The sequence below is a fragment of the Apteryx rowi genome, unplaced genomic scaffold (assembly GCF_003343035.1).
Source record: "Apteryx rowi isolate R43461 unplaced genomic scaffold, aptRow1 scaffold_86, whole genome shotgun sequence".
In the NCBI taxonomy this organism is placed as follows: Eukaryota; Metazoa; Chordata; class Aves; order Apterygiformes; family Apterygidae; genus Apteryx; species Apteryx rowi.
The window spans coordinates 643,213-656,173 of NW_020451160.1; the positions used below are offsets into that span (position 1 = coordinate 643,213).

The 12,961-nt window shown below is 46.0% G+C and overlaps 1 protein-coding gene across 1 annotated transcript; it reads left to right on the top strand.

The window, feature by feature from the left end:
- The first annotated feature begins 922 nt into the window (after nt 1-922).
- WBP2 (WW domain binding protein 2) lies at nt 923-9,103 on the top strand. Its single transcript, XM_026090394.1, has 8 exons — nt 923-1,027; nt 2,502-2,610; nt 3,146-3,281; nt 4,893-4,985; nt 5,305-5,421; nt 5,648-5,773; nt 7,122-7,198; nt 7,478-9,103. Exons 1-8 carry the CDS (start codon nt 969-971, stop codon nt 7,529-7,531), a joined length of 771 nt encoding a protein of 256 aa, XP_025946179.1. The 5' UTR covers nt 923-968; the 3' UTR covers nt 7,532-9,103.
- Nucleotides 9,104-12,961: the final 3,858 nt, after the last annotated feature.

The window sequence follows — 12,961 nt, forward strand, 5'->3', positions numbered from 1 at the left end:
GCTGCCAAGGCAAGCAGGCTCCGAACAACTTAAATCGTTTTATTATATATGGTCAGAAGGACGCGTAATCAGATGATTAACAGGTTTCTCAACGCTTCAAAGAATTCTCCCAAAAAGGAGGAGAGCGGATCTTCGGATTATGCCTACTGCTCCCTACAGAAAACATAAAGAGGGGGTTTAGTGATATATGAATGGTGACTTTTAGCCCAGTAAAAGCAATGCTGATTATAAAGCGGTTATACAACAGTTGACTTTCGGGTCTCAGCCGGAGTCCCTTGGAGCAGCTCTGAGGCCACGCGCTCGTGGTGCCGCGGATCCTCCGTGCCGTCGGCGCTGCCACGGAGCAGCCCGGGGAGGGATCTGCCATTTGTACCTACGGCAAGCGTTTTCCCGCTCGGCCCCAGCGTCTGCCCTCCGAGCACCCCGGCAGGCTCCTCCGAGCCGCTTTCAGCAAGGGCGAGCCRCTGTCGGCGTGAGGTGCTGGGGGAGGCGGCGTATTTTATGTGGGTCGCGGCAGGAGCTGGGGAACAGAGAGGGGCTTTCAGGCCCGGGCAGAGCCGTGTTGCCGCCTCCCGCTGCCACAAGCGCCCCTTGTTTTTGATAAAAGCCCTGCTGAGGGCCAGGCCCCGAGGGATGGCTAGAGCCCCCGGAGCTTTGGGGACATGAWGGAGGCGGTGAGCGAGGCCGCAGGGCCTGATTCTGGGCAGAAAAGGGGCGGAAGCGCCCCCCAAGCCGGGCAGGGCCCACGCTGCAGCCTGTCCCCGGGCCCCCCGCGGGGCGCCAAGGGCTGCTGAGGGGGGACATGGCGCCCCGTAGGCTGCCCAGGGACTACAACTCCCAGCATGCGCCGCGCGGGGGCGGGGACGAGTCGCGCGCCGCCGCGTCGTGACGTCACCGGCGTCCACCACCACCTCCCGCGCGCAGGCGCAGAGCGGGCTCGGTGCTGTGAGGCGGCGGCGGCGGCAGCCATGGCGCTGAACAGGAACCACTCGGAGGGCGGCGGCGTCATCGTTAACAACAGTGAGAGGTGAGGTTGCCCCCTGCGTCCCCCCGCCGTGCCCGCTCCCCTTCCCGCCCCCGCGGCCGCCGTCTCCTCGGGGAAGGGGGGCGGCCTCCCTCCCTTCCTCCCTGCCCGCTTCTCCCCTCAGGGGGAGCGTTAGGGCGCGAGGGGGGCGGGGCGCCGCGGGCCGGGTGGGGGCGGGGCGGGGCGCCCCGTGCCGGGGGGGGAGGGGGGTGTTTAACCCCTTCGGTGCCGGCGCGGCGGGGCCCGGGCTGCGCCGCCCCCCTCCCCCCCCTCCGGACCCCCATCTCGCCGCGACCCGCTCGGGTGTGCCGGGCCCCGCCGTTCCCAGAGCAGCGCCGGGGCCGGGTATGACCATGGAAAAGGGAAGCCTCCACCGCGGTGGGCGACCCTCTCCCCCTTTGCCTGCCAGGGCGCCTCGGGCCTGGCGTGGCGCTCAGCTGCCCCCGAGACAAGAGGGTGGTTCACTCTGCAGGGCTTCTCTCCCTGAGACCAGCTGGAAACTGGTACAGGAATTGTGTGCCTGGCTTCCATTAGGGATATAGACCTTCCTCTAAGCATTCAGGAAACGCTTGTCCACAGCTTAAGTGTGCATTCACTGAAACAAACACCTCGTTGCCAAATGTGCTTCCAGCTGTCAGCCCACCTTGGGTCAGAGGTTATCTGTGCTATAACTAGCAAAGCAGATGTGTGCCYATGCTGCAGCCCAAGTTGCGTATGTTGTTGATTCAACTGATGTACTGTATAGTGACCAAAGCCACTGGCCCCTTTGCTGTAGGGACAAGTACCCACTGGCAGAAGGGAAGGGCGAATGACTAGAGATGGTAACATGTAAATTGCMAAAGATGAGTGTGACAGAGGCTTGTCCAGCTTTAGGTGTTAGAGTGCCTAGTGTGGATGTTACCCTCTGCGTCCGTAGAAGGGTGTTGCACTGGTTTCAACCAGGTCAGCTTCTAATTGAGAATTAAGGAGTCAGTGCAGACACCACAGGTTAGTGAACTCTAGTGACAGGAAAGGGGAGTTCCTTCTGATCACGTTTTTATGGCAGAAGTGCTTAAGCTGGGGTTGGATGTTCAATAGCCTTGTTACATAAACCAGCTTAAGCAGTTCCTGCCTCTGCCCTCCTTGCTCTGTTGAGTTGCTTGTGGTAAACCAGATTAGGGAACTGATCCAGCAGAAATGCAACATAACTTAAAACAAACAAACAAACACCAGATCTTGATCAGTTTAACTGACTAGATTCACTGCCTGGCTATGTAAATGGCTGTAGCAGTGCCAGCACACTGAGGAAGAAGCACAAGGCTGGGAACAAGTGCTTAAGTTGTTCCTGCCAACACAAAAATGCAAGTCAAACTGATACTGTCTGCTGAGCGTTTGCCTGAGATTGAAGCTAGTTTTGTAGGTCAATAAACTATATGCGCACTGAACCGCAGTGTTGAGCTGTAACACTATGTCTCTTGTCTGGTTGTCTTGTTTGTAGCATTTTGATGACCTATGATCACATAGAAATTACCTTCAGTGATATTGAACCTATGCCAGATGCCTTCAAAGGGACCAAGAAAGGGAGTGTTTTCTTGACTCCCTACCGAGTAAGTAGTAAGGGCATTATCTTGCATAAGGAGATAAGAGCTCTTTGCAATTCTGTATTTAAATGTCCTCAGTGCATGAAAGTTGGGGTAGTCTGCTACCTCTTGAAGTATGGCTCATCCCCTCTGTCTGGGGAGCATTATGAATGCATTGCATGTCCGATCTATTTGTCAAAAGATGGTAAAATCTGACTGGTTCTTATACAGGCAGCTGCTCTGTTTATCAGGCATCTTCAAGATTGGAAATTAGCAATGGTCTGGAAATGCTGAATGTAAGCTAAGCTACTAAATCATAGCTGTGTGGAGCTGTGAGTTCTCTAGAAACTGGGAGGAGTATTATCTGAGCAAGTGTAATGTTTCTAGAAGGCACTTTATTGCATTGAAGCTTTAGTTTAGCCTTGTTGCCGTTTGCAGAACGGACTAGGAGTTTCAGGTGTGGAAAGTAGCTTCAGTACATTGAAAACTCTTTTCAAATAATAAGTTCAATTGTGTTTCCTGCTTGTTTTAAACACCCTTTGTAATGTTCTTTTCTTTTCAGGTTATCTTTGTATCAAAGGGAAAGGATGCTATGCAGTCTTTCATGATGCCCTTTTATTTGTTGAAAGATTGTGAGATTAAGCAGCCTGTCTTTGGAGCAAATTATATCAAGGGTACAGTGAAAGCAGAGGCAGGAGGTATGTATTATACAGATATGCAGTTGAACTATAAAATACAGAACATCTAATTCATAGTGAAGTAAGTATCCAGTTTGACCTAAACTGGATACTGACCAGATGGATTTTTACAGTCCTGCTAAAATGTGTTTCTTTCTTTAAAACCAGCAGCTAAAAATATTCCCCTTGTCTGCTCCCTGTACAGTTACAATGAAGAGATCTGTTCTGTAACTGATCTCATTCCTGCCCTCTGTACAAAATATTAAGTTCAATCAGCCAAGTGATCTCACTGACTGAACATCAGAACAGAGAACAGACTGTGTCAACAAGACTGAGGATGTCACTTAGTTTTGGTCAGTTAGGGTTATCTATTGCTTCTGCATCCAGATCCTTCTATGCCAAACACTTCTGATTCTTTCCAAGGTCTGTGTTGGTTTTCAGATGCAGATCTCCAGAGCGTTGTTCTCCATCATTAGTTTCTTGTACAGTTCAAGGAAAGGCATATTATTGCCATAGTGTATCTTAGCAGTAAAAATGACACTTTTGGGGGAAAGAACAGGCTGTTTTGAAATTAGGGAGTCTTCAACAGGTGGTTTCATACTGTGTTCAACAAGAAGGGAGGGGTAGACTTTTTTCCAAGAGGAAATGTACTTTACCACTGTGTCTTATGCTTCCCCTTCTTACCAAAGGCACATAGTTCGATAAACTCTCTCTCCTCCCCAGCTGGATTTTTTTTTTCCTACTAGCTGTGGCACTGAAATCGCAATACAGTGCTTAGGAAACTTCAGTCTGTAATCCTAAAATCAGCATTATAGCTTGCGTGCAGGATCAAAATGGGACAATCCAGCATGAGAGGGAGCCCAAGCAGTGAGGACAAACTCTAGAAACTGTGTGAAAGGCAAAAGGCTTTGGCTAAATCTCTGTGAGCCTTCCCCAGAGGCTGTCTCCTTTAATGAGGCTGTTGCTTTAACAGCCATGAGTCTGGTTAAGCTCAAAAGGCTCTTTAATCTACATGTCCCTATTTCAGCACTGACAGAGCTCCTGCTTTGATGCATTGTTGGGGACTCTAGGCTGTGCCTGTTTTTCAGTCTGAAATATGAGATGTTGCTAATTTTTTATTATCCTGACTTGAAATATCTTCCGTGGACTCTAATGGATTTATGTGGTCCGTGTTTTTTCATTAAGCTCTTTGCTTCATTGGGCGCTCAGACTCCCAAACTAATTTATAGCTGACAGTTAGGTGTAGCTGTAAAGGCTTTTTAGCAAACGGGATTAACAAAATGCCTGTCTTCTGCTCTAATCTTATACAAAGCAAGAGCAAATCCAGTGCTCCTGATAGCTTGATCTGTCAGTAACTGGTGTGATAACAGGCACAACTTTAGAAAGCTTTTGAATGTCTCCCTCATTGATGTTTCTTCTTGAGGTGTCTCTTGACCTGAAAATATTGTCCAATATGAATTTTTCTGATAATACTATAATTCTGCTGCTTTATCTGCAGTTTTTTCTTGGATATTTGTGATAAACCTTTTAAAGCATTATGTACAAGGGGTCTGCAGATAAAGCATGGAGCCTAAATAGCATCGAGAAGGATCTTTAGCATCCTTCTGAATTCTCTCTCTCTCCTCCCTGCAGGTGGCTGGGAAGGATCTGCCACATTCAAAATGACCTTTTCAGCTGGCGGTGCTATCGAGTTTGGACAGCGCATGCTGCAAGTGGCATCTCAAGGTACAGGAATCTAGTGGTGCCTGACATTTAGCTTGTGGTTTCGGGAGCCCTTGCCTTATCTCACAGCAAGGGTAGTTTAAGTTGCAACAGGTTGGATATTTGAAGTCCATTTGAATTTCAGGCTGTAGCTGGAACTTGCTTGCTTAAAAAATACTTTTTTCACATCCACTGAGCAGCAGATTTATTAGGATAGAGTCTGTTTGTTTTTTTCAGATAAGAACTCTTTGAGTTTGGGGTTCTAGCTGCAGAAGGCTCACTTCGACTGCATTTGATAAAGGCGTGATGTTTTGATGCGATGAACTTTCCTTTATTTTTCCAGCCTCCAGAGGTGAAGTGCCCAATGGAGCTTATGGCTATTCCTACATGCCGAATGGATCCTATGCTTTTGCACCGCCTGCAGCTAACGGGGGCTATCCTTACCCACCACCTCCTCCTGGTAGGTCTGGGAATTGAAGATAGAAATTATTCTACTTAGCAAAACTTAAGAATAGGTAAAAGGGGAAGAAATACAATTTTTATATCTTCTTTTACATTGGATCTGCTGCCTTACATAACTTTTGTTCCTGAGCTTAATTGTATTTGCCTTTGGCTTATTTGGGCTGTGTGTTGTGATGCCCCCAAAGGAGCTAAGTCTTCTGCTGTGTTGTTTCCTTTCCTGACAGAATTTTATCCTGGCCCTCCTATGATGGACAGAGACATGGGTTACATGCAGCTTCCACCCCCGCCGTACCCGGGGCCCATGGAGCCACCCGTTGTCAGTGGTCCAGACCTACCTTCCACTCCCGCAGGTAAGAACTGGCTTAGCTCACAACTGCTTTAGCATGTCAGTAGTATTGGCACTGCAAAGAAGTTGGCAGACATTTTCTTACCGCTTCTTGACAACAGCTGTGCAAAAATGTAGCACAAATCCTTGTTTATGGTACTGGTGATGTTGAGCGTCAATGTTACTGCTCTGAAAAGTCAGAGTTGTGTTAGTGCTTTTCAGATTTCATGTCTGCTACCTCTTGGGGAATTTAGAGTCAATTTAGAAGCTCCGCTTAGAAATTAAAATCATTTAGGAGAGATGGATTAGGGAGCTCCCCTAATCCCCAGCCTTGTGTATTCTGCTCAGTCTGGAGGCCAACCTGATTCTTTCCAGCTTGACTGTYATCAGTGGATATTTTGCAGTTGAATTTATTCTTGTTGTGTGGTGGAAGAAAATACAGTTCGTGATTCTCCTCTTGTGATAAACTGATTCTGAGATGAATAAAAAAAAAAATCAAGGGTGGAATATGTTTCTAGTCCATTTGAGTTAGCAAATGATGTGACTTTGCTGATATTGGCCCCCCCAGGCCCCCATTTCATTATAACCTTGTTACTTTGCCTTGAACAATATGGAACTGAGGAACAGACAATGGAAAGGAGTTGGAGAAAATTCAGTCTCATATTTTCACTCATTTGGGATTTATCAGAATGATTTGGAACATGATCTTAAAAGGTTCTGCATGGGGAAAAAAAGCACAAAATGGGCTTTTGTGGTTGGATAGAACCATAGATTTCTCTATTTTAAGGACATTTCTCTGGATAAGGACTTAGCTTGTCTCTTCAGTTTGAATCAACAACCAATCAGCTTTGAACCATTATTTGGAAAATGGCCTGGATCCAGAAACTTGAGTACAAGGTTTTTGTATTCTGCAGAAATAGAGGATCTGGATTAGCTCATAAATTACCTTTTTTTAAGTCTGAATCCCCTGAGCTGCTATCAAGTTGTGGGTTTTTGTTTGGTTTGGTTTGTGTTTTTTTTAACTACCAAAGAAGATGGCTGTTGACTGCCTTAAGGGGTATTGTCTGTATTCAATCAGAACAGCTGTAAGCGTTTATTCCTTGACTAACAAGAATCCAAGATGACATTTCCAAACTAAATCTTGGTCTGCTTCACTTGTGACTAGACGATGCTATGGCAACTGAGTCTCTACTCTTTACTACTTGGAAGACATTATGCTTAATTGCCATGTTTATGTCGTAGCTTTTTTGCAGCTTGTGTGTCGGTCAAATACCTCTCTAGCTATAATGCTTGATAGCCAGAAATATGAAGAGTTTTTGATTATAAAAATTCTCTCCATTGCTGATTCTGTAACTTCTGTGCTTCTGTGACAGCTGAAGCGAAGGCTGCCGAAGCTGCTGCCAGTGCTTACTACAGCCCAGTCAACCCACATAACGTCTATATGCCCACAGTAAGTTCCTGCATCATTCTTTTTGCAACGTGAGCCCAAGAGTGTGTTGCCTGCAAAGAGGAGGCCCACGTTTCCATCAAGATAACCGATCCCATCTAAATCTAGCTTCCTCAAAGATTTCCTATTCGTAAGCGAATAAGAATTGTGCAAGTAGCAAGGGTTTTAGAGGGCCATATTGTGCTAGGAGTTCTTTTTCTCAATGACAAAGCAAGATTTTTCTGAATGGATTTTGTTTTATCTTAGCCGTGAATTGATGTTCCTTTTTTGCCTTTATTTCAGGACCAGCCACCCCCTCCTCCATACTTCCCACCAGAGGACAAGAAAAACCAATAAGATAACACAAAACTTCTCCACAACTCATTGCTTTCTTACTTCCCGTTTTGGCTGAATCTTGGGGCATGGTCCATAGCACCGAGGATTAGAGCCTTCCCTGAAGGCACATAGCTTTCATGGACTTCAGTGGTGGATATGTGCAGAGAAAGGGAAGAGATTTAAACAGCCTGGGTTACCTCRTAGAGCTCTGAGGGTTTGCTATCCTACTGCAGTATTCCTTTCTCCCTGTGGAGATGCTRGAACTGGAGGTTCTCTTCGTCTGTGATCGTTTCCCTTGCATCCATTTCTTTTGATACTTCAATTATACTTCTTTGGAGTAAGCAACTGCTTCAAATTGACAATTAACAGGCTCGTAACATGGAAACAGGACTCTTAGTGGTCTTGAATTTATCTTAGTGTACAGCCAAGAGCATCTTTGGACACAGGGATGTCTCTGGGTATTCCTCTCAACCTAGAGCATTGTATCCAACTTTTCCCTCTGCTACTGAGAAAGGGCTTGAAAGGGAGCCTCTGGGATCTCAAAAGAATTTGATATCTATTAATTTCTTTTCCTCTCACTTCGAAAAGTCATTCCTGACAGTTGCGGGAAATAATCTGGTAGCCTTCCAGATTTTCCTGCTGTGCACTATGATGATGCAGAAAAGCTTCCTTTTTTAAGAAAATGTACTGCCCTTTGCAGGGCTGATTAGTGACATCTAACTAGTTATAGATTATATGGGAACACTAATTTTCTGTTGTTTCTTTTTTTTTCAGTTAGATACATGGGTTCGAGATCACTAAGTCCTGAACCTTCTCTTTAGAGCCATTAATGCACCTTTGGTTTTTTTTCTCTGCTGTAACGTAAGTTACACTCTTTGGCCGGTGAAGCATCTTACTGCAGTGATTTAACTGGTGAATTAATAGCTAGTGGGGGGAAAATAGTTTCTCTACTTTTGCCCTGGAAGCACGTGACAGAATATGCAAAACAATGGAATAAGCTATTAGGTATAATTGAGCCGTTCATTTGAGTATTGTTTAACACTGTTAGTGCTCTTGGATCAGCTATGAATTTACTTCTCAGTAACTTGAATGTGGGCTCCTTGGACTGGGGGTTCAAGCGTTTTCCTTCCATAACCCTGGTTCACTGATCTCATTAGCATTGACTGTAGTATTTGGAACCTCTGCAGGACTGATCAGTAACCAGGTTGTGAAACTTGCATTGTACAAAGCTTTGCACGCAAATCAGATTTCACTGACTTCTGGCAGTGCCTATGGGAGAGAAAATCCTTCCCAGCAAGTGTCAAGAAAGGTCATGTGCTAGGGAAGCTTGCTGAGACTTACTGCATGCAGCCTGCTTGGAGAGAAAAAGGTTCACCTCTTGTTTTCTTTTCATTCGAATCTAGCTGATTAATCAAATTGCTACTCTGTGCACTGATTTTTCTAGAATTGCTACTGCAGTGATGTAAAGAAATGGTTATTTAAAAAGAGTATTTATTTTGAAAATGTTTGATTAATATATTAATGTGAAATGACTTCTGAATGCAATTTGTTTTGCCAGGACTGTGAAGTAAAGAGAAATCAGTTCAAAACTTACAGTGTTTGTGCATTTGTGTGTGAATGGGCAAACCAGATGGTGAATTAGTAGCTGTGGATAGGGTGGGGAGGGGGGAATTATCAGGCAGCAAAATCATTTGGTAGAGTTGAGTTTTGTTCTTGGCTTAGCTATTCATTTGCGACTTTGCATTAGTCTCTTGATTTCTCTTGACTTCTGCTTACTTTGTGAAATGAAAATAAGATGTTAAAATCTTTATAAACGCCCATTTCACATTTCCTCTTGTAAATGGATGAGCCGGCTGCTGAACATTTTAACAAGATGTTTTTTTCCAGGCCATTCCTCTTTAAAATCCCTCTGCAACCTAATGCTAGAAGAGGTAGTTGAGGGACACAGCATAGTAGTCACCTCTGAAATCTGTCTGTAACTAGAAGACAAGAATTCCAAACTTTTTTTCTAAGTGTGCTGAGATGTCTGGACAGCGCTGTGCCCGGCTAGGTCTGTATTCTCTAGGGCAGTTTGGTCCAGCTGGTAGCTCCTCACCCTGGAAAAGTGGGGAGTTGTTACTCAGGCCACATGAAGAGCTCCACCTGGATGTGCTCCAGCAGCAGCTGTGCAAGAGCTATTGCTACTTATGCATGAGCAGAACTAGAAAGAAGTGCCGATCGGTGGGGCAGGAAAGGGGACATCCCACCCCGTGGGATCTGCTCCTGTCATTATTGAGGTTAGATGAGACCCTCCAGTTCACGCTGACCTGTAGCAAATGGAAGGTATTCAGAAGCTGCTCCAAAGCTAACATCCAAACCCTGCTCAGCTTCGTTCCTCTTCCAAGCTGTGACTGGCCGCCTGAACACACTTGAAGCTTCCCCGATCATCCGGGGTGGCAATCTTCCAGGTTCCACCCTCCTGCTATGTGGTATTTGACTCTCATGTCCTTCCAGATATCTCTTTTATTGAATTTTAAGGCTGGCTGATCCACTTGGGTTTGTTTTCTGTAGCAAGAGGTGGGTGGAAAAGGAAAGCATTAAGATATTACAGCATAGTGAGAACCTAATAAATCCTGTTTTGTGAACTAAATTACTTCAAATCTAGCAATAGCTTGTACCAGTCAGCATGGTTTCTTGAAATATCTGTCCAGCTCTAAGACCCTTCAGAAGGCTTCTGCTGTGGCTCTGCCAAACTGTTTTGTACTGCAGGGGTCTTACTTTGTTTTGAAGTGCTCTCCCCCAGTTACCCTCTACTCTGAGACAATGCTAGAAAATATAGTTTGCACAAACTTCCAGGTCTCTTGCCCAGCACCACTTTCTGTGCAGTACTGATGCCAACAATCAGTGCAAACCCACAAGATTTGTTAAATCTTTCTGCAACAAAGTATGCTTGAGAGAAGGAGCATTTAGATACCTGCTTTRATGAGAACTTGGCTTTGCGGTTCAAGCTGAGTCTGTTTCCTTAGTGCAGGCAAGGGGTAAGATAACAGAGAGACCATGCTATTTGCTGCTAAAAACGAAGGTATTCTAAGAGGACAGGTCAAGCTGGAAGAAGTCAAATATTCTTTTCCTTAACAAGGATAACAGTGAGCTAAATCAGCGGCTCTTGAACTGTGAGCTTTTTACAATGGTTTGTTGGTGAATGTCCCTGTTCCTCTAGGCTAGACTTTGGCGTGTTGTATGGGGAGGTGAGAAGGAGCGAGTCAAAATGAAGAGATCGATCGTGGTCATCTCAGTATGTCCAGAGCACGGTGGGGAGAAGTGAAGCACATGGCAGGAATGATGAAGACATGGGGCCAAAGGCTAGGCAAGTCGCACAGTTGGTAAGACTGAGACAAGTATGACACTGAATGGAGCAGTACAATTTAGGAGGGTGCAGATTTTGGCCAGTCTGATGCAGGTGAGAATCCCTGCTTCACTCACTAAGATCTGAGCAAAGAACATAGATCTGGCTTAGATATTCAGCATTCTCTATCGTCTCCCTGATGGGATCAGTGGGCTGTGCTCCATTTGAAAACAGCTTAGATAAGGTGGAAGGATCATCCGGTCCTGCCCATCTACAGGGGAAGATTTTAAATGCTAAAATAATGAAGTGCTGTTGAAAGTCTGCCTCTGCTCTGGGAGTGGGGATGAGAGCAGGGCAGGAAGAAATGGCATTAATATGTCTCCATATCTAGTTTCAGCTTGAATGTTTAATCAGTTGTTATGCAGCAGTAAGGCCGTCATATGAAAGCTAAATCTATACTATTGATTTGCAGTATTTGGACAGTATTATGCTTTATTGATCTGCATAAAGATAAATCCATTTAATAAAAAGAGAGGGGCATAGGGAAGGATTAAATTGCTGGATCCAATAAATCTTTTAGCATAAACAAACAGTTTTTCTACTAATGCGTACAGTTATGTCTTCTCAAACTGACTTGGGCTCTTTATTTGAGAAGTCTGCCACTTAACCTAAATGCCTGCTTCCCCCTCTGAACACAGGGCTATTTCCCTGCTTCACTGGGGTGTGGTGAAACTAGGTCTTTCTAAAGTGCTTTGAGATCTTATGCAAAAAGCTGTTACTGCGCGAATTGTAGGTACTAATTACAAACTTTCTGCTGTAGCCCCTGAAGGCCTTGTTGACATCCCTTGGGGATGGTGTACGTCGTTACTCTGGAAGGATGGTGCTTGTGTATGCTTGTTCAGGAATGTCTATAACCTAAGAGAGAGGCCAAGCCATTCTCATCCACACCATCCCACTGGGATTTTACCTAGGGCGCTCCACCTGTGTGCAACCCATCATAAAAAAATCAAAGCAAATCATTAGTTTGCATGAATTCCCTTTTAGCTGGGGCAATGCACTAAACAGTCTTTGGGACCGCAGTGAAGCAAACCTGGCCAGCTGCCTGCCTGCCCTGTGTGTGTTTTCCTTCAAGGGCTGCCAGCTGCTTTTCTGTCAGTAGACAGTCAAATAAACCGTTGATTGCATCTTCGCYGTGTGGGGACAATGTGATTTACGAGATGCGGCTTGCAGTGCCGGTTGCCTTCGCAAGAGCAGTTGGAGGTGGCAGGAGGCGTGGGGCGAAGTTCGGGCTGAGCTGTTCCCAAAGCAGCAGCTGCTGGAAGTGCCTGGGAGCGTGTCCAGTCCCGGCAGGTAAGCGGTTCAGGCTGGCTGGTGTGAGCGCATCGCAGTCACCTCCAGGGCAGCAGCTGGCGAATGGCTTGTGTCAGCCGTAAATAACTCTCGGCTGGGCAGGAGAAGATGGGTTTTGTTAACGCAGGCTGTGATCAAGAGGTAATTTCAGGTTTAAAGCTTTACGAGCAAGTCCGAGCAACAAATACGTTTTTTTGTGAGTTGGTTGGAAATGCTGGGACATGCAGGGCAGAGATGTTGATTTTAGGCAAGGGTTTTCTTTGCAGTCATGTTGGGTATTACTCACCCGTCTGCTGTTCTGTGTGAGTCAGCTCAAGAGCTACCATCATGAGACTGAACTGGAAACTGGTATTTCAGCGCCCTCCTTGCTCAAGGGCTGGCCGTTTGCTGCTGAGAGAGGCCACAACGGGGTGTGAAAAGCCCTACGTAACTGTAAGAGCAGGAGTGTGGAGTCATACCTGCTGTCAAGGGCTGCTGGATTTTGTACTTCAGAGTGCAAATGGACCCGGAAGGATCTCTGCGGTGTCCTCCCAGCTGCCTGTGAACCGGTGGGCGATTGATTTCCTTCACAGTTGGATATTGTCTGTGGATACTGGAGCAAAAGGTACTGGCTTGTACTCCACTGGTGGAATTTGTGGCGTGAGCTTGGCTCAGCAAATTCTRTATTTCTAAAACTTTCCCTTACCCTGCTCAAGTCTAGTCTCTCTCCTACRCGTTTACGTACTTTGTTCTGCAAGGGCTGGGCCCTGGCTGGGACGCAGTCACTCTCCTTGCGG